The 19,360-nt window shown below is 36.5% G+C and overlaps 2 protein-coding genes across 4 annotated transcripts; both read left to right on the plus strand.

Annotated features, from left to right (window-relative positions):
- The first annotated feature begins 1,669 nt into the window (after positions 1-1,669).
- Positions 1,670-6,360, plus strand: aldoaa (aldolase a, fructose-bisphosphate, a). 2 transcript variants are annotated; one of them, XM_079600185.1, is made up of 7 exons: positions 1,670-1,821; positions 3,268-3,386; positions 3,476-3,742; positions 3,928-4,088; positions 4,640-4,898; positions 5,042-5,241; positions 5,843-6,360. In XM_079600185.1, exons 2-7 carry the CDS (start codon positions 3,275-3,277, stop codon positions 5,936-5,938), a joined length of 1,095 nt encoding a protein of 364 aa, XP_079456311.1. In that variant the 5' UTR covers positions 1,670-1,821; positions 3,268-3,274; the 3' UTR covers positions 5,939-6,360. The 2 variants fall into 2 exon arrangements, with proteins under 2 accessions (XP_079456311.1, XP_079456312.1); XM_079600186.1 differs by lacking the exon at positions 1,670-1,821 and adding an exon at positions 2,713-2,876.
- A 5,509-nt stretch (positions 6,361-11,869) lies between these two features.
- On the plus strand, positions 11,870-19,283 carry cln3 (CLN3 lysosomal/endosomal transmembrane protein, battenin). Of its 2 annotated transcripts, none has more exons than XM_079611914.1 (16): positions 11,870-12,018; positions 12,576-12,645; positions 12,725-12,761; positions 12,836-12,932; positions 14,000-14,077; positions 14,215-14,294; positions 14,575-14,660; positions 14,742-14,814; positions 15,786-15,929; positions 16,027-16,187; positions 16,292-16,344; positions 16,886-16,954; positions 17,063-17,118; positions 17,876-17,969; positions 18,098-18,238; positions 18,330-19,283. In XM_079611914.1, exons 2-16 carry the CDS (start codon positions 12,597-12,599, stop codon positions 18,444-18,446), a joined length of 1,335 nt encoding a protein of 444 aa, XP_079468040.1. In that variant the 5' UTR covers positions 11,870-12,018; positions 12,576-12,596; the 3' UTR covers positions 18,447-19,283. The 2 variants fall into 2 exon arrangements, with proteins under 2 accessions (XP_079468040.1, XP_079468039.1); XM_079611913.1 differs by lacking the exon at positions 11,870-12,018 and adding an exon at positions 12,204-12,413.
- Positions 19,284-19,360: the final 77 nt, after the last annotated feature.

Here is a 19,360-nt window from a genome sequence, read left to right on the forward strand (position 1 = left end):
TCTATGGGAATTTAACATAGGGTTGTCCAAACTTATGCACCCTGTATTTTAAGGAAGAAAATTTATTTATTTACGATACATTATTCATTCACAAAGAAAATTGGTGTCCTTAAAGGTTGGATTTTTCCTATTTTTTTAAATTAAGGCATTAAGTTAAATTTCCAAAAGATGATTTTTTATTCCTCTTTTTAGTCAACTTTAGCATGGGTGTCTAAACTTATGCATAGCACTGTACATTGTTTAGTTGAGTCATGTATGGATGAAGTGAGCAAGATGAATAAATGCTTAATAAAACATAATATACACTGCAAACACAGTACATACTATTGTAGTATAATGGTTATTGGACATATTTTAGTCATAGTGGGATGCCAGTTTTCCAAACTGCTGTAGTTCCTGAAATACACAATTACAGAACAATAGAAGACTGAAGCTAAGGTTAAGGCTTTAAGCTGTGCCATGGATTTTTAAAGCATGACGTTTAATGAATTGTTTACAAACTTTTACATTTATTTTAAATTTGTTTGTCTTTTCTAGTTTCCTAGTCAGCAATAATGAATTATGCTTGTGTTTCTCTGCGGTATCATTGTACTTGGTATGATGGACATTTGTTTTTCAGTTATGAGCCATACAAAGAGAAGAGAGGAATCTATAAACCACACATGCTGTTAAATATATCTCATTGTGACACAGATCTCTTTGAACTGTGTGGACTGTATATAAGATACACGTTCATATAGTGCTTACTTACCAATTTTAGATTTTAATAATACTTTTTTGTGATGCATACTGTAATACTGTACAAAGGTAATAAAATCGAGTTCTAATGTTTACTAATGCAATTGTTTACAGGACATAATCCTGTAAAATATCTGTGTATATTGTATTGTGTGAAATATGTTACAGTTATATATGTGGCCATATTTTTAATGCTTACAGCCAGCATACTATGGCTTACAAAGTAAACCCTCTGTGACTGTCACTTTTCTCTGTTGCCAGGCAAAACTTAAGTTGAAATTAGTTTTTTGTATACATTTTTATATATAAATGTGCTATTTTTGTAACTGTGTGGTTTCAAAATGAATTAAAGTTGTTCTTTCATGCAAAAGGCTTTGTTTACAGTAGTATTATTATCTATTGAGCATTGGTCAAATATTAAATAATTCACTTTTACATTCATTGTTTGATTGTCTTAGCTTTTCTGATGGCTTCATTTGTTTTCATGCATTTGCAAAAAAAAGTTTCTACATTTTTCGATAAAGGTTTTCTATTTTTTCTATACCTTCATGAATTGGTCAGACATGTAGCTCTTGCTGATTATGGGGATTATGTAGAGAAGACATTTAAAAGATGAAAGGTCATGATAGAAGATCTCATGACAGTAGATCCCTTTTCTGATGACAGTTATCTCGTGGGCTCAGGAGAGTTGTAAGGACTGCATGGAGTAATATTAAAGAGCATCATGCAGAAGGTTATTGCAGTCATCTATAGACCACCAGTCTCCCTTTTCATCATTATTTAATAGGGATTGTATTATAGCCTACTTAATGCATGTCGCAGCAACATTAATAATCATGTGCCTTGTCCATGCCACTCACTGCCTTTCTCTTTAACCTTTCTTTGCTGCATGCCAATGTACATGAATGTCACATCGCCCTTCTCCAGTTGCATCGTGGGTTTGCCTGCTGCTAAGATTAGCCAAACCCACAGAATGTCAAAGGTCACGCCATCTGAATAAATACAGGTCATCTGGCACCAGAAGAGTGTCACAGACTATCCAGACCTCCTCTGCCTCCATTGCTCACTTCGTCCAGCTCCACGGTAAAAACCTGCATTCTACTTTCTTTCTTTTTTCTGTAGTAGGCTACAAAGTATAAACGACTACAAAAATAAGACTAGCCTATATACTGGACTGTAGGCTATTTCATTTTATTTAAATGTGTTTGCTTATGTCAGATGTTTTTTTTTTAATCAAAGTAATAATGATAATAATACAACATAATAATAATAATAGTTTTTAATATTAAAATGTTTTAAATAATAATAATAATTATTGTTGTTGTACATTGCCGTAATAAAATTTACTGTCAAAATAATTCATAACTCTTTATTCTTGCTTAAATGCATAATACACAAAACACTGATAATCTGTGTTATTTTGGCATAAATTAATCATATTTACCAGCTTGGTTGACTGTGCTTGGAATTCAACATCAACGAGCCGTTTCAGACCCTCTTTCACAAATCAAATCCTCTTCTATAGTTCTGGATTTCTGCCATTAAATGATTGTCTATATTTAATTTTGGCCTTTTGTTGAATGCAACTTGAGCGGATGGTGTTAAGAGGCTTGTTACTGGAATGTTAAGAGCCTTTTGTGGGGTTGTTCAATGTCCAGTAGACAGCGATGCAATTTGATGTTATATATACCAGCCTTTTTTTTTTTCTTCTTTTTTTTGATCTGAAAAAGTCTTTTGATTCATAGCCTGTTAAACATACTCCTAAAATGCATTGCACACGTATGTCAAGGTCATTTGTTCGCTTGCATCCAAGGAAGATTTTAAAATGTAATTTCCATGTCTGTTTTTCGTGCATGTGAACTGGCACGTATCACAAGAACGCGTACCCGCCTCTAATTGTAATAAAACCCCTCCTCTTTGGATGCGTCATTCTTAAACCCGCCTTTCAAAGCACAACAGCCAATCATCGCCTCTACGCCCTGTCCATCAAAACATGACTCGCGTCCTGATTGGTCAAACCTGGGAAATTTTCTTTCATTTCCTTCCTTTTATTGCAAATTATTGCATCCGTAGAATTTTACGTGACTACGTTGAGAGTGTGATTCGGAAACCATCGCTTCCTCAACCCCTCGAAACTGGTGAGTTTTTACTTAATATAAAGCGCCGACATCCAAGTAAAAGCAAACATATTTGACCGCTGTCGGAAGCCAGTCTTTCACTAGTCGCTTTTCCATTTTAATGCAAAGTTAACAGGTAACGTTACGTGAGCCGCACAAGGTCATGCATGCTTGTATGTGAAGGGCATGTTGCATCATGAACTAACAAGATGTAGTTTGTTGAAAAATAAAATTTCGATCAAGTACACACCCAAATCTGGACCCTTGCTGAGGCTCCTTGGTGTTGATTTAATTCAGTCACCTGATTCATTACTTGATCATAGATCTTTGTTTTTGTTAAGTGATTCATGTTTTTGTACTGATAATCTGAATGATCATTATATACATCTGTTTCCCAAACCTATCTCCTTAGAGTCAAGATGCCTCACGCGTACCCATTCCTCACAACAGAGCAGAAGAAGGAGCTGAGCGATATTGCTCAGAGGATTGTGGCCCCTGGCAAAGGCATTCTTGCTGCGGATGAGTCTACAGGTACAGGCTGCTGAGTTCACGTTCAATAAACCAGTGTATTTGCTTGTCTCATAACTTTTTACATCTCGTATCCTGTTGGTCTTGTGCAGGTAGCGTGTTGAAGCGATTCCAGAGCATCAATGCTGAGAACACCGAGGAGAACAGGAGACTGTACCGCCAGCTGCTGTTTACCGCAGACGACCGCGTAAAGCCCTGCATCGGTGGCGTCATCCTCTTCCATGAGACACTCTACCAGAAGACAGATGATGGCAAACTTTTCTCCCAGTACCTGAAGGAGAGGGGCATGGTAGTTGGCATCAAAGTGGACAAGGGTGTGGTTCCCCTGGCTGGCACTAATGGAGAGACCACCACACAAGGTGAAAATCCCATGATTATCTATGAAATGGGTTATCTGGTAGTAAAAAATTACACATGTTATTTTTTTTACCTTTTGTATCCACTTAAATGATGGAATTTGATGGACTTTGACTGGAATTTAATGGTCACAGTCACTTAGTTTACTTGAGACTCTTTAAAACCTAATTTCTCTCTGCGTTCACAGGTCTGGATGGGCTGTACGAGCGTTGTGCTCAGTATAAGAAGGATGGGGCAGACTTTGCTAAATGGAGGTCTGTGCTGAAGATCACTGCCACAACTCCCTCTAGACTGGCCATCATTGAAAACGCCAATGTGCTCGCTCGTTACGCTAGCATCTGCCAGATGGTGAGACACGCACAGCTATGGATCCACCACCACAATGCTTTTTGTATGCTTTCATTCAGCATGGACACATTAAATTGATCAAAAGCGACAGAAAAGACACAATGTTACAAAAGATTTCTATTTCTAAGTTATTTTGAACTTTCTATTTATCAAAGAATCCTGAAAAAAATGCATCACTGTTTCCACAAAAAAATAAGCAGCAGAACTGTTTTCAACATTGATAATAATAATAATAGTTTTTTGAGCAGGAAATCATCATATTAGAATGATTTCTGAAGGATCACGTGACAAGACTGGAGTAATGATGCTAAAAATTCAGCTTTGCCATCACAGAAATAAATTACATAACATATATTAAAATAGAAAACCGTTATTTTAAATTGTAATAATATTTCACAATCGTACGGTTTTACTGTGTTTTTAATCAAATCAATGCAGTCTTGGAGAGCATAAGTGATTTATATCTTACCGACCCCAAACTTTTCAACACTAGTGTATATTAAAATAATTGTATACTTTTATTATTGACATGATATCTCCTTTTTCTTTAGCATGGCATTGTGCCCATCGTGGAGCCTGAAATTCTGCCTGATGGTGAACATGACCTGAAGAGGACCCAGTATGTGACTGAGAAGGTTCTGGCTGCTGTGTACAAGGCGCTGTCAGACCACCATGTTTATTTGGAGGGCACTCTGCTCAAACCCAACATGGTGACTGCTGGCCATGGCTGTTCCCAGAAAAACACCCCCCAGGAGATCGCCATGGCAACTGTCTCTGCTCTTCGCCGCACTGTTCCTCCTGCTGTGCCTGGTTAGTAAAACAACCGCAATTACTCACCCGTTCATGACAGAGTCTTTATCTTATCACAGGCCTGCTGGATAAGTTCTTGATTGTTTAATTATTATCATTTCCTCATTTCTGACCAACCTTTCCACACCCCTTCTTGATTATAGGCATCACCTTCCTGTCTGGAGGCCAGAGTGAGGAGGAGGCCACACTCAACCTGAATGCCATGAACCAGTGTCCCCTGCATAGGCCCTGGGCCCTGACCTTCTCCTACGGTCGTGCCCTGCAGGCCTCTGCCCTCAAAGCCTGGGCTGGCAAGAAGGAGAATGGCAAAGCCTGCCAGGAGGAGTTCGTAAAGAGAGCTCTTGTAAGTTTCAGTAACTTGAGATCATCTGCTGGTTACTGATCTGGGTGTGCGTGTGTATATAATATATATTAGATATATATTACACACACACACACACACACACACACACACACACACACACACACACACACACACACACACAGTGTTGGGGGTAACACAAGTTATGTAATCAGATTACTTTTTCCAAGTAATAAGTAAAGTAACTACTTTTAAATTTGCTAAATATCTTGAGTTACTTTGTTTTCCCATTTATTGACAAGAGCCGCATGTTGAGAGAAATCTTGATTAAGTGCAGAGGTGTTGTGTGCGCTGTGTGAACATGATGCTTATTGTTTCAGTGTTCCTCAAAATGAATAAAAACAAGTGACATATTATGCAAACCTGCAATATTAAAATATACTTTATGTATTTCATCCCACTTTATTAACCATATACAGGTGTGAATTTGCATTTCTTTCAGGCTAACCCCCTGATTTCATTTCTGTTTTTTTTTCTTTCTTTTTTTTTTTTCTTCACCTAATTCATTTAGGTGGAGGCTAAGCATTTCATATGTTTGTTTTAGATTAACTTTACTCTTATTGTCTTGTGCTTCTATCTCCAGAACAACAGCCTGGCCTGTGTTGGGAAGTATGTGTCCTCAGGAGATAAGGGTGCTGCTGCGGGAGACTCTCTCTTTGTGGCCAACCATGCCTACTAATCACCAAGAAGCCTTTTACATTTCAATCCACATCTTATTCCTGAAGAATCGCTGAACCCAAACACATCTGTAGTCTGAACTCCATCATTTGACCCATTCCCTTTTACTTTCTAGTGTTTGTTACTTCCATGTGTGAACTGAAACTAAGAGATGAAACCTAAAAGAGTAATAATTGTAATTTAATAACTTGATGTCCTGGTGTTTTTTGCCCTAATCTCCTCCCTCTTCCTACTTTTAATAACACTCCCATGTGTTCTAATGTCGAACTCTGCTGAGAAACGTTGCTCTTGTACTTGTAGTACTTATATTAACTGTATTTGACTTGCACAAAGAACATATATCTTTCAGGGGTATATTATTATTGTTATTGTTTAATATGATACTCACTGGGAAGAAAATAATAAAGTATGTTTCACAGCTAACCTCATTTGCTTCTTTTTGTGTCGGCACTGTTGGAACATTTCTTATATATATATTATGAGAAGCAGCACTGCTTAACACCTTTGATATACAATTGCCGTAATTGAGTATTATTGTTTGTAGTACTTTTTTATTATGATTTGTGCTTTGTAAACGCTGTTTCATGAAACTTTTGAACCTTTTTAGGGGGTTAAATTAAACTGGCTAAAGGGTGATATTAAATGACTTTGATTTTGGCCATATTGCCCTTAAGTCATTCATTGACTGTCAAACCACAAGGTGTCACTATGGCCTCAAAGTTTTAGCATTACCACTCTGAGCTCGATTGGTATGTCTGAAGTTAAACAAGCCCCCCTCATTAGCATACAGACAAAGAAATGTATAAATGTGAAAATAAATAAAAGTAGAATCAAAGAAATGTGGGGGGGAAATAAGTATACATTAGGGAATAAAAGTATAAATACTTTTTTCTTTTCTTTTTTACATTTATTTATTTATGATGTTAGCTTTGGATTTCCATAATACGAACGTAACGAGCACTGATTTGGCCATAATAATCCAGGGGTTTTGACAGCGACATCTGGCCAAAAGTGTGAGCCCTTCCTTTTATTAAGGTGTATTGATCGCAATGTAAACGCATTAACAGTATCTAATCATTTTAAAAGTTTTTGGCTCAGTTTGTTGGCAAATGGCAGTAGTTAATTCATGGCCAAGGCAGTTTCAGAAGTGTCAGACCTGCAGGAATGAATGTAGGCCTACTATAAAAATCCACAAACAACTTGCAATGTGAATATACATTTAATATAAATAGAATTATGAATTGTATTACAAATGTATAACAGATTATACATTTCTCAAAAAAAGTGTTTATACATTATCTTATGAAATATTTTTTTTGTAAGTTTTCTTATGAATTTTCCTACAAATTTTCGTATGGTAGGGTAGGGAATTTTCGGAGCGGCTAGCAATAGCAAGTTAGCTTTGAAAGGATTAGATCCCACCCTCCCTTCAGAGTATCAGCAAACAAAGCCATACCATGCCTACTTCAAAACAAAATAAACGCACAAAGCCAGAGCAGAGTCTGCAAAGCGGCACGAGGCGAAAGACAGCGTTAAACCTCATGTCATTATGGCATGAAGGCAGCATGAGCTCGTTGTTTCGATTCAGGAGACAGTAAAAGCGGCATTCAGGTGACTGGCGTCTGTTTACCCTGCATAGCATGAAACCGCATGAAACACGCTTATGACGTGATGTCAGTTGTTGTATTAGTAACACCCTCGCAGGATTGTTTACTTTTTCGTCAGTTAATGCAAAAAGCCAATACAACATTGTGAACTAAAGGCCAAGGATGTAACCCATACTCTAATTTTGTCCTCTGCATTTAACCCATCAAAGTTAGTACACACACACACAACACACACCAAGAGCAGTGTTGCCAGATTGGGACGGTGATTTCCAGCCCAAAAGCTCACCAAAACCCGCCCACTACAAGTAAAAACCGCCCAAAATTTTACTACCAAAATAATGTGATATAATTGTATGGCCATGTCATTGAGAAGCACAATTAGTATATCCTTAAAACAAAATAACGATGATAAAAAAAAAAAAAAAAAATTCCCAGGAAAACGGATAAAAAAAATAAAAATAAAAAAAATTCCCAGGAAAACGGATCAAAACGGATTTGACACTGTCAAAACGGCAATCAAGAAATTAACCGATGACTTTAACCCTCGGAAGTACACAGAACAAAACGCAGAATTTAGCAGTCAAAACTGATTAATCGTTGATTCAAACCTTTTTCAGCCGCTGTCAGGGACAAGTAGAGAGTGCATGCAGTCTGGACGGTGTAGAAGTTGCAGATGTCTGGTTAGGCTAGTGTGCAATGTGCATATGACCATGGAAAGGAGTCGTCCCATATTCAATTTCAATTCAAGTCATTCAACTGTGCTCTCATCTTTATATTCACCATCGAGTCATCAACATGTGTACGTTTTTAGAGTTGCTCACTATCTCACTCTTTACTGTAGATGCAACTTACTGTATGTCACTTTAGCATTAGCGATCACTTGAATACAGTCAGCTACAAGTTATCGCGCTAAATCACGTCTTCCTGCTGATCGCTCGTTGATTGGCTAAAAGTGCGTGCTCGACGGTGACGTCAACACCAACGCCAGCTGACTCTGCACTGCATGGGCGTGTGTGTTGTAATGTCATGGTGACTGATTTTATGGACTACATGCACACTTTAGTTTAGTTTTTTAACCAATTAGATTTTAAAATGTAGATGTTTGAAAACCGCCGAACTGACCCCAAACCAGCCCAAATTTTGTCCACCCGCCCAAAGCCTTTTTTACCCGCACAATCAAATTCAAAACCGCCCAATTGGGCGGGAACCCGCCCAATCTGGCAACACTGACCAAGAGCAGTGGACAGCCATTCACTGCATGGGGAAAGATTAGTGGTACCTTTGAGGGCATCTCAGTTATTTCCTGCCGGCATTGAGAATCGAGCCTGCAACCTTCAGGTTAAGTCTGACTCTCTAACCATTAGATAAATGTTAATTAAAATAATAATAATAGGCTAATAACTGCGGAAACGCACCATTAGCATAGCACAGGTAACGTTAGGTAGTAGTTTTGGCCAGTGTTGGGATATCGCATTATGCATGCATTACAAATAACGCAAGTACGTAGTCTGATTATTTTTTCAAGTAAAGTAATGCATTCCCACCCAGCACCGGACGTCATTTGGACGTTGTTTTTTGGGTTAAATCAAGTCGGCCCGTCATGGCCTTCATTTAGCCCAAAAATAGACGTTGAAATTTGGGCTTTGTTTGGTCGGTCTGATTTGGTCCAAATTTAGCCCAAAAATAGACGTTGAAATTTGGGCTTTGTTTGGTCGGTCTGATTTGGTCCTAGTTTAGCCCAAAAATAGACGTTGAAATTTGGGCTTTGTTTGGTCGGTCTGATTTGGTCCTAGTTTAGCCCAAAAATAGACGTTGAAATTTGGGCTTTGTTTGGTCGGTCTGATTTGGTCCAAATTTAGTCCAAAAATAGACGTTGAAATTTGGGCTTTGTTTGGTCGGTCTGATTTGGTCCAAATTTAGTCCAAAAATAGACGTAACATGAAAGATTATATAAAAAATTCACAGACAACATATGTTCACATTCATGGCACAATTCGAACGGGACCAGAAAATAATTATTTTCTCCCATTCACTTGCATTGACGGTTTTTCAACTTTGAGGTCCAGCGGGGTTAGCGGAGGGGGCGGGACTTACCAGCTCTATACAGTTAATTCATAGTTTTCACGTGACGTCACACCATCATAGGAACGCCCACCTGGAGGGCAAAATAAGGCTTTCCTCCATTAATTTTGATCAGGTTTGTCTAGTAAAACAGTGCTATTAAGATCAAATTCAATATATACTGCATATTGATGATGCATACTTTGTACAGGTAAGCAGATGAACACAGAACAAATTATTTATAGCATAATAATATTGTTTGTCTTCTTTCTCTTTACAGTATTGTTTGCCATCTAGTCCTGATCACAGAGCCCAACCCCAATTAAGCAGACCTGAGCAGCTAATCCAGGATCACCAGAAACTCTGCAGAACTTGGATCTGGACACCACCAGTGTTGTAAGTTCAGAACATATTGCAGGAGATCCTAAAATTGTCTCTCAAGGTCCACTTACATGCAGAGTTTTGCTCCAACCTAGTCCAGCACACCTGAACAAGCTAATCAAGGTGCTAAACTCTGAATGCATATCACTCAGGTCCCTAACTCAGTAGTTAGTGGTTAAGGGCCGTCTTAATCACAAAATCCTTACAGTGCACTAAAACATTTGCTCCCTAAAAACTCACTATGTATGTTCCCTTATCGGAAGTTCTGAAGCTCAAACCTTTAATCACACGAGACGAGACAGTTCGCTACAAATGACATGTGATAGATGCTTTTAAAACACAAACCAATATATTTCAGCATAAACATACATCGCTAGACAGGTAATGTCTAATCAAGCAGACATTTACAATTTATCTATGACTGAAATCTTGCACGTATATGTAGAGGGAAAACTCAAGTGTATACTTTACATTTTGGTTATTGTTTTATTTCTTAGATGCTGGAGAAAAAACAGCCAGGCTAAAGCATTTAAAGTGGAAGCTTCTGTTGTGGCTCAATAATCCGGGAGTGGAAGGAGCAAAAGAACCAGAAGATCAAAGATCAGGGAGAGATCTACTGGTGCCCCTGAGGGAACTGATTTATCTAATGTGTCAAATTTAACCAAAAATGTAATCACTCACCTTCATGTCATTGCATATCTGTAGGACTTTCGTTCATCATTGAAACACAAATACAGATCTTTTTAATGAAATCTGAGAGCTTTCTGTCCCTCCATTTCACAGTTTATGCAACTAAAACTTTCATGCTTCAGAAAGGTAGTAAAGACATTATTCTAACAATAATCAATATGACTCCAGTGGTTTAACCTCAACTTTATGAATCGATGTGAATGCTTTGTGTGTGCAAAAAAAACATTGCATCTTTATTCACAAAATATATATCTCTGAAACGTGTTTACGGAGCACCACGATTCATCAGTGTTGTGTTGGTGTGAGAGCCGGCCATCTCATGGTGCAACATGCGTCGGAGATACATAATTTGTGAATAAAGATGAAATTGTTTATTTGTGCACACAAGGCATCGGTTAAAAATATCTTAATTTGTCTTCTCCACAAAAGTCTTAAGGGTTTGGAGCGACATGAGGGTATTTACATTTTTGTGTGAACTATCCCTTTAATGTTTTCTAATGTGGTTATAACTGGTCATTGTTCGGTTATATAAATATTTATTGTTTTGAAAAAATGTTTATACTGAAATTTTTTTATCTTTTCTGTATAAATTTAAAGATTTTATTAATTTAATCAAAAGTCACAGTAAAAACGTTTCAATTGTTAAAAAAATGTTTCAAATAAATGCTGCTCTTTTGAAAGTTATATTCAAAGTATACTGAAAACTATCATAGTTTCCACAAAAATGTGAAGCCGTACAACTGATAATAATCATAAATGTTTCTTGAGAATCAAATCATCATATTAGAATAATTTCTGAAGGATCATGTGATACTGAAGACTGGAGTAATGCTGAAAATTCAGCTTTGATCACAGGAATAAATTACATACTTTTGTACATACTATATATTTACATGTATATTTATTTATGTATTAATTCATAGAAAAGTTATTTTTATTGTAGTAATATTTCACAATATAAGTTGTGAAATTTCAGGGTATGTTTGATCAAATGCAGGCTTAAGATGTGATCAGGAAAGTGTTTCTTTTTACGTGAAAGATGTATTTGATAAATGAGTCAATAAATGGTTTGTTACTATTTTGTGAATTGTCTTATTTTTTTACAGTAATTATGAAAATAAAATCTAATGAATTCACGGTTGAAATTAGGCCTAAAAAAGTCGTCTTTTCAACTCACTTTACAACCGTATTAAGACGCGAATAGGACGTCCTTTTTATGGGCGTCTTTTCAACGACCTGAAAAAGACGGCTTTTCACCTTTCACTTTTCAACCAAATTTGAACGTTGTTTAGACGTCTGGCAATGTCGTCTTTTCTACGTCTTTTCAACGAGTTTTTGTTAGGTGGGTTACATTTACAACAAAATATCTTAGTTAAATTTTCAAATAAGCAACACAAGTTATTTTGTTTTCCCATGTATTGACTGACACCTCTCCTGTCCTCATGTTGAGAAATTGTAGACAGAGGTGTAAACTTGATGCTTATTTTAGCCTATAGTTCTAGACTAAATGTGAGTATCTGATAATCCGAGTACAACAACAGATTCAATATTTCTCAAAATTAATAAAAACAATTAAATGAAAACTCAGAATAGATAAAGGCCCTATTGTGCACTGAAAACAGTCACTGCAGTCGGTGGGAACTATTTACTCGTCGCAGCATTGCGTTCAGTCGGATCTATTTCTGTGTAGCACACTGGTGCTGTTGTGATTACTGCTGTCGCTTGTCATTATTTGAGGTAATGAAAGTGGAAGACAGTGGATCCGTGTCTGTCTGTTTATCTAACATAAAGCCGCTTCAAAATGACCTATGATCATTCAGACACACCGTTGTTATGAATATGTAATGTTTATGGATGTCTGCATTTGAACTCTCAGCTAGAGAAGTAGTTTTGTGACAGTTTTTCAGTGTCAAAGTCGCAATGGATCGAGCATTAAACTCTGACCCTGTCATTACAGCTCACACTGAAGGTAGGATGCTCTAATGACACTTTAACAGTATTTTATTATTTGTAAAGCATTTTTTTTATCCTGGCGTGTTTTTTTATAGGTCGTTTTCAGCGCTGGAGAATTTGTATTGGGTTTTGGTAAGTGAATCTTCTGCAAACTTTGCTTAAAGTGATACGCAAAATGTAAACTAATCTTCATTATCTCTATCTAGGTTACTGGGACTTTGCAATAACTTTGCATATGTGGTGATGCTGAGTGCAGCACATGACATCTTACAAAAACAGGAATCTCAAAACGCAACAACACCTGTAAGATATTTCTGAGATTTGGCTATGATTATATTGCTAAAAACAGTTTCCATAACTCCATTCTTCCCTTGTGAAAAAGAAGTGTGCTTAATTGTATTGAATGTGCATTAGTACTTTGAATTAAAGGTGTATATATATATATATATAATGTATATATATATGTATATATATAAAATTTTCTTGCAATTCATATAATTAATTAAATAACGTGTTCTTAAAGAGAGCGTTTATTAAAATAATAATAATTCATTTTATTTGTGGGTGCCTTTCAAGACACTCAAGGTATATCTTGAGGTAAAGTATTCCAAATCGCCGGAGCAATACAACTAAAGGCTCTACTTCCCATGGTAGTCAAAAGCACAGATAGTATAACAAGAGTCACAGAAGCAGAAGACCTGAGGGATCGGGTAGGTACATACGCATGAAGAAGTTCACTCAGATATGAAGGTGCTAGATTATGAAGTAAAAAAGTAAAATCTTAAATTGAATACGATATCTGATTGGAAGCCAAGGAAGGTGCCCTAAAACCAGAGTAATATGCTCAACGGTGTTCGTGTAATGATCCGAGCTGCTGAGTTCTGAACCATCTGAAGTTTATGAATAAGATTCTGTGAAACACCACTGAGCAGAGAGTTACAGCAGTCAATTCGAGAGGTAACTAATTCATGCACGAGGACAGCAGTACCCTTAGCAGAAAGAGATTAATATTTCGCAGATAGTAGTATGCGGACCGTGTAATATTATTTACATGTGCCTCGAAAGACAGAGTACTGTCAAGGATTTTAGTCTGGGACTAGCTTAAGCCTTGTCTGTGAAACTGGGGGATAAAGATGTACTTAAATCCTACACTCCTAATTTTAACTAATTGCATTTATTATGAATTTAAACTATAATAGAATTTCCGAAACCATTACGTTCAGGTCAGACTTAATATATTCTTTTAAAGCGTATTATGTCCATTATGTACTCTTCTTTTTTTTTTAAGAGTATGCTAAAGTGTACTTTTTCCACAAGGTTTGATTACTCATGTTTCTGTTTTGTTTTTGTTTTTTTTGTTCTCGCACTAGACTCCAGCTCCAAATGGGACTAACATAGAGATCAGGAACAACAGCAACCGCTTTGACTGCAATCCTGTGTCTACTGCGGTACGTCTGTCTTTCTTTCTCTCTGTCATTCCTTCCTTGTTTCAACTGTTCAAATGTGTCCCTCATGTTGTCTATGGATTTAAGTGTATGTTTAAATATTTGTTCAGGGAGTGACACAGTTTTATTTTTGTTTCTAGGCTGTGCTGTTGGCTGACATCTTACCCACCCTCATAATCAAATTCACAGCACCTTTCTATATACACAAAGTGCCTTATGGGTAAAGTTGACAAGCACTTATTTATTTTATGTCTAACAACCTACAGCATCTTTAGACCGGTTTAGCTGCGTAGATGTTAAAATGATGTTATGTAAGACTGTGATAAGAGATGGATAGTGTGAGAAATCAATGTCAAACCTCTTAACAAAGTTAAAGGCATTAATTTGATTTGATTGTAGCCCTGCACAGTTTAAAGGGGTAGTTCTGTGAAAGACTAACAAGAATTATCCCTTTAATTGTGAATTAATCTGTTCTTTTCTTTCACTTTTATTATGAACAGTTTCCGTGTTTTGGTGTGTTTCTTTACGGCAGTGGTCAGCTTCCTGATGGTGTCATTTTCTTCAACTGTATTGATGAGCATAACTGGTAATGAGCATGTCCTCTTTTGTACTGGATTAATGAGATCTGATAAGTGTTGTGATGATGAACCTCTGAATCTTTCCTCAGGTGTCGTCTTTGCCAGTATTAGTTCAGGATTGGGGGAGCTTTCCTTCCTCTCCCTCTCTGTGTTTTTCAGCAGGTAGCGCCTAGAAACCCATTCATTCAAACTGTTTTGTATTGGGATGTTTTTGTACCTGTACAGTATGCACTATTTTTGATGTTAAAGTAATCATTATTCATATTAATATAACCTTATTATGTTAGTATTTTGGTCATTTCATTTTGTGAATGTTCAGGTATTATCGGTGGTAGTAACAGCAGTTATTATGCAGTTTTGATCCAGCAATGCTGAGTACATTGCATTGTGAGATATTGCATCTAGTGTGCTGCACATTTTGTGAAATTTAGTTGGTTATAATATCTGGGTATTCTATGCTATCTAGTATGCAGTAATTAGCATACTATGCGCAGGATTCTCTACCATTGAGAAGTCCGGCTTCTGTAAAACATCTGTAAACAAATTAACACTTTTATTCTGCAAGGGTGCATTGAATTGATCAAAAGTGGCAGTAAATATACAATCATAATGTTACACATTTCTACTCCAAACAAATGCTGTTCTTTTGAACTTACTATTCATTAAAGAATCCTGAAAAAAATATCAAGGTTTCCACAAAAATATTAAGCAGCACAACAGTTTTCAACATAATAAAAAATTATAATAATCCGAATGTTCATGTGACACTGAAGACTGGAGTAATGATGCTGAAATTCAGCTTTGCATCACAGGAATAATTGACATTTTAAAATATAGTCAAATAGAGAACAGTTATTATTTTAGATTGTACTATTATTTCACAATATTGCTGATTGAACTATGTTTTTTGGTCAAATAAATGCAGCCTTGGTGAACATAAGAGACTTTAAAAACATTGAAAAATCTTACCGACCCCAAACTTTTGAATGGTAGTCTAATGACTCCATATTACAGAAAAAAGTATGAATAATATGTTAGTATTCTATTCCGAGCATAGCCCTAGTCACTGATCTCCGTTTTACTAGCTATTTATCAATATCTTGTGTCTGTGTCTGTGTTTCTGTCTCTTTAAGGGATGTGTTAAGTGGCTGGGGGTCTGGGACGGGGGCAGCAGGAGTAGCTGGAGCTTTCCTCTACTCAGCATTTACACAGGCTGGTCTGACCCCCCAAGTTACGTTATGGATCATGCTGGTTGTCCCTGTTATTTTGGTTGTTAGGTCAGAATAACTTTCTCAACTCTATTGGTTGAACCCGTTTACCAAATTAATTGACCGCATAAACATATATTTTTCTCTCATGATTCCCCCCCCCCAGCTATTTCTTCCTCCTGGTGTTCCCACCCTCGTTCCCACAGTGGAGACGGCACAATGGTGGTCACAGTTATTTCAGAACGGCGAACTCCAGGGAGAGACGCCCTTTAATTGAGGAAGAGAGTGATACTGATGAGGACTCTGAGCCATCTCAGGAAGAACAAGGTGTGTACATTTAGGAACTGGTTGCTTGTATTGTTGCAACTTTTCATTCTCGTGGTTCTGTATACAATGGTCCATTCAGATAACTGTACTCTTTCTTCTGACAGAGGACCATCACATCGGAACCCTGACCTTCACTGACCAAATATACGTTTTTAAGGTTAGACCTGCTGTGTGCATCTATATGAGCCTCAGTTTGGTGTTTAAGTCATTTTTGCATGATTATTTTTTATATAATTTATTTATTCACAGACCTTGAATTTTATACTGACACCCATAAGGATGGAAGCAGTGCAGCATTTTTATTACCGTTTTGTTTTTAGCATATCGGCAAATTTGTCTCATGATTATTTTTTCCCCCAAAAAAATCTAATTCCTATAATAGTTTAGAATTACTGAGATAAAATTAGTAATTTTCAGTTTGTCATGGGATCTCTGTCTTTATTTGCATTCTTGTTCAAGGCCACTGAACATCAGAAATGCAGTTTATTTATTTTGGGTTTACATTTTTTGTATAGTTTTAAATTGCACATTTAAAGTGTGTGTGTGTGTGTGTGTGTGTGTGTGTGTGTGTGTGTGTGTGTGTGTGTGTGTGTGTGTGTGTGTGTGTGTTTGCACCTTGTGCTGCAGTCAGGAAATGCACTTCCTCTGCGTCCTTACAGTATGTTAGTGTTTGTTCTTACCCATATGATCTCTTTCAGGGCCTGCTGAAGTTTATTATTCCTCTTAGTGTGGTTTACTTTGCTGAGTATTTCATTAACCAGGGACTGGTGAGTGTTTTCTCTAACAGTCACAGACAGGTCAAAAAGAGTAAGACACCAGTAAAACTACCTGTGATCTCTAAATATCACTATATATTTATTAATCTTTCTCATTAGTTGGAGCTGCTCTACTTTCCTGACTCTCCTCTCTCACACGCAGAACAATATCGCTGGTAGGACACATGACAAATCTCTTTAATCACATTACTTTGAAATTTTGGGGTCAGAACTGCTTTCATTTGTTTTGTTTTGTTTTACAGTGAAAACAATAATGTTAAGAAATTTTACTACAATTTAAATGTTTTCTATTTTTATATATTTGAATATATACTTTGAAATGTAATTTATTCCTGAGCTGAATTTTCAGCATCTTTATTCCAGTCTTCAGTGTCACATGATCCTTCCAAAAATCTATTTAGTATGATGATTTGATGCTCAGAAAACATTTCATATTATCAATGTTGACTTTTTTCCCCATGTAAACCATGGTACATTGTTTTCAGGGTTCGTTGATGAATAGAAAGAAAACAGAATTTATTTGAAATTTAAATCTTTTGTAACATTATAAATGTCTTACGGATATTTTTGATTGCTGAATAAAAGCATTAATTAATTTAGTTAAAACAAAGTATTCAACCAAGCATTGCAAAGGCATTAAAAGATTACAAATAGACAAGAAAGAAAATAATAAAATATAGATAAACAAAGTTTGTTTAATTCAATAATTGAAATTATGATAAAATAAAATTCTACCAAGTATTTTTTTTACAATTCTTCCATTGTGCCCTAATAATGTATACATCATAAAAAAAATGTAGTTGTTTTCGACATAAGGGGTGAATGATAAAAAAATCTCATTTTGGGGTGAACTATCCCTTTAAGAGAACATCCAGCAAATGCTCAATTTGTATCATTATCTCTCCTCTGCAGGTATCAGACAATTTACCAGATTGGAGTGTTTGTCTCCCGCACATCTCTTGTCTGTTTTAAGATCAGGAAAATCTTCCTTATGTCTCTCCTACAGGTGAGATCTAGTGGACAAGACACAACAGTACCTAAACTTATACATGCATACATATGCAACAGCAAATACAAGACAATAGAAAACATATTTAAAACTCCTCATGACTCTGATAACTCTTTCTCTTTCAGTGTGTGAATGCTGTTGTGTTGGGTTTCGCTGTATATTACCAGTTCTTGCATTACCCATGGGTGGTCTTTATTATTGTCCTCTATGAGGGTCTGTTGGGAGGAGCAGCCTACGTGAATACCTTCTATTTCATCCATGAGGAGGTATGTGAACTTCATTCGAACCATTTGATTAGATCAGCATGTATCAGTCAATGGTCTCTAAAGCATTCTCTTACGCTGTGTTTCTGGACAGACCGCTGAGCGTGAGAGAGAGTTTGCCATGGCTGCAGCAAGCGTGGGGGACAGTCTGGGAATCGCTCTCTCTACAGCTGTCTCCTTCCCCGTTCACCAGTATTTCTGCTCTTTATGAGTGAATGAAAATGTGTGTATGTGAAATATAAAGACATTTATATCATCATGAAAAATCCTCTTAACATCTTGATAAAAAAAACAGTGCATTCCATTGAACTTTGGACTAATATGTTATTATTTAAATGAATATCTTCTTTATAACTAAAAATCCTGGAATCAAATGTGTAATGTTTCCTAAAAGTATTCTTTTAAGTATTAAAATATTTCGAATGAGGTACTTGTGTGTTGCTCTAATGACCCCTATTGGAAAATCACCCACTAGTCCCTGAAATGTTACTCCCTCCATTTATAAAGCATTTTCATTTCTCTTTTTGTGGCTGATGGTGACGGTTGCAGGTCCTCACTCTTGGTTTTGCAATTGAACTTTTGAAGCAAACGTCTGCAGACTTGGCAACAGTGTTGCTTACTTAAGAATAATTGCTTTCATTTCCCATTCCCTCCCAGTTGCATGTGATGTTTCAATTTAACTTCATGCAACAATTGAGCAATGGAAAAGTATATTATAACCAGGCACTAGATGGTAGTACAGAGTTGCAGCCGTTAGGGGAAGTCTGTGTGATGGGTGATGTGGTGTTGGTGTCTGCCTGACACATTTAAACTAATCATGTGATACGTCTTCATCCGTCAGCTCTGAGTTGACAGTACACTTTAACCAGATTTCAAAGACAATGTAAGTCGATAAAAAAAAAAAATCACTATTTTAAGTATATTATTTCTGTAATACCGGTAAGTATTCCATACATAAATGTATGGGAAAGTTAATTTATTTTTCACAAGGGATGAATTGTTTATTGACCTCATATTTATTGACACAATACATGGACTTTGGTGAACAACATGATAAAACTGGAGAGAAAAAAAAGGCAAAAATGGTAACCAGTTACTTTAGATACACACGTACATAAAAAATAT

The sequence above is a fragment of the Phoxinus phoxinus genome (assembly GCF_949152265.1).
Source record: "Phoxinus phoxinus genome assembly, chromosome: 1".
Lineage (NCBI taxonomy): Eukaryota > Metazoa > Chordata > Actinopteri > Cypriniformes > Leuciscidae > Phoxinus > Phoxinus phoxinus.

What these genes read in the sequence shown, in the direction of transcription:
- aldoaa (XM_079600185.1), top strand. Translation starts at nt 3,275, where the DNA reads ATGCCTCACGCGTACCCATTCCTCACAACAGAGCAGAAGAAGGAGCTG. An exon ending in TGCTGCGGATGAGTCTACAG is followed by an intron (nt 3,387 to 3,475) that starts GTACAGGCTGCT and finishes GGTCTTGTGCAG; the next exon opens with GTAGCGTGTTGAAGCGATTC. An exon ending in ACGCTAGCATCTGCCAGATG is followed by an intron (nt 4,089 to 4,639) that starts GTGAGACACGCA and finishes CTTTTTCTTTAG; the next exon opens with CATGGCATTGTGCCCATCGT.
- cln3 (XM_079611914.1), top strand. Translation starts at nt 12,597, where the DNA reads ATGGATCGAGCATTAAACTCTGACCCTGTCATTACAGCTCACACTGAA. An exon ending in CTCTCTGTGTTTTTCAGCAG is followed by an intron (nt 14,815 to 15,785) that starts GTAGCGCCTAGA and finishes TGTCTCTTTAAG; the next exon opens with GGATGTGTTAAGTGGCTGGG. An exon ending in ATTTCATTAACCAGGGACTG is followed by an intron (nt 16,955 to 17,062) that starts GTGAGTGTTTTC and finishes CTTTCTCATTAG; the next exon opens with TTGGAGCTGCTCTACTTTCC.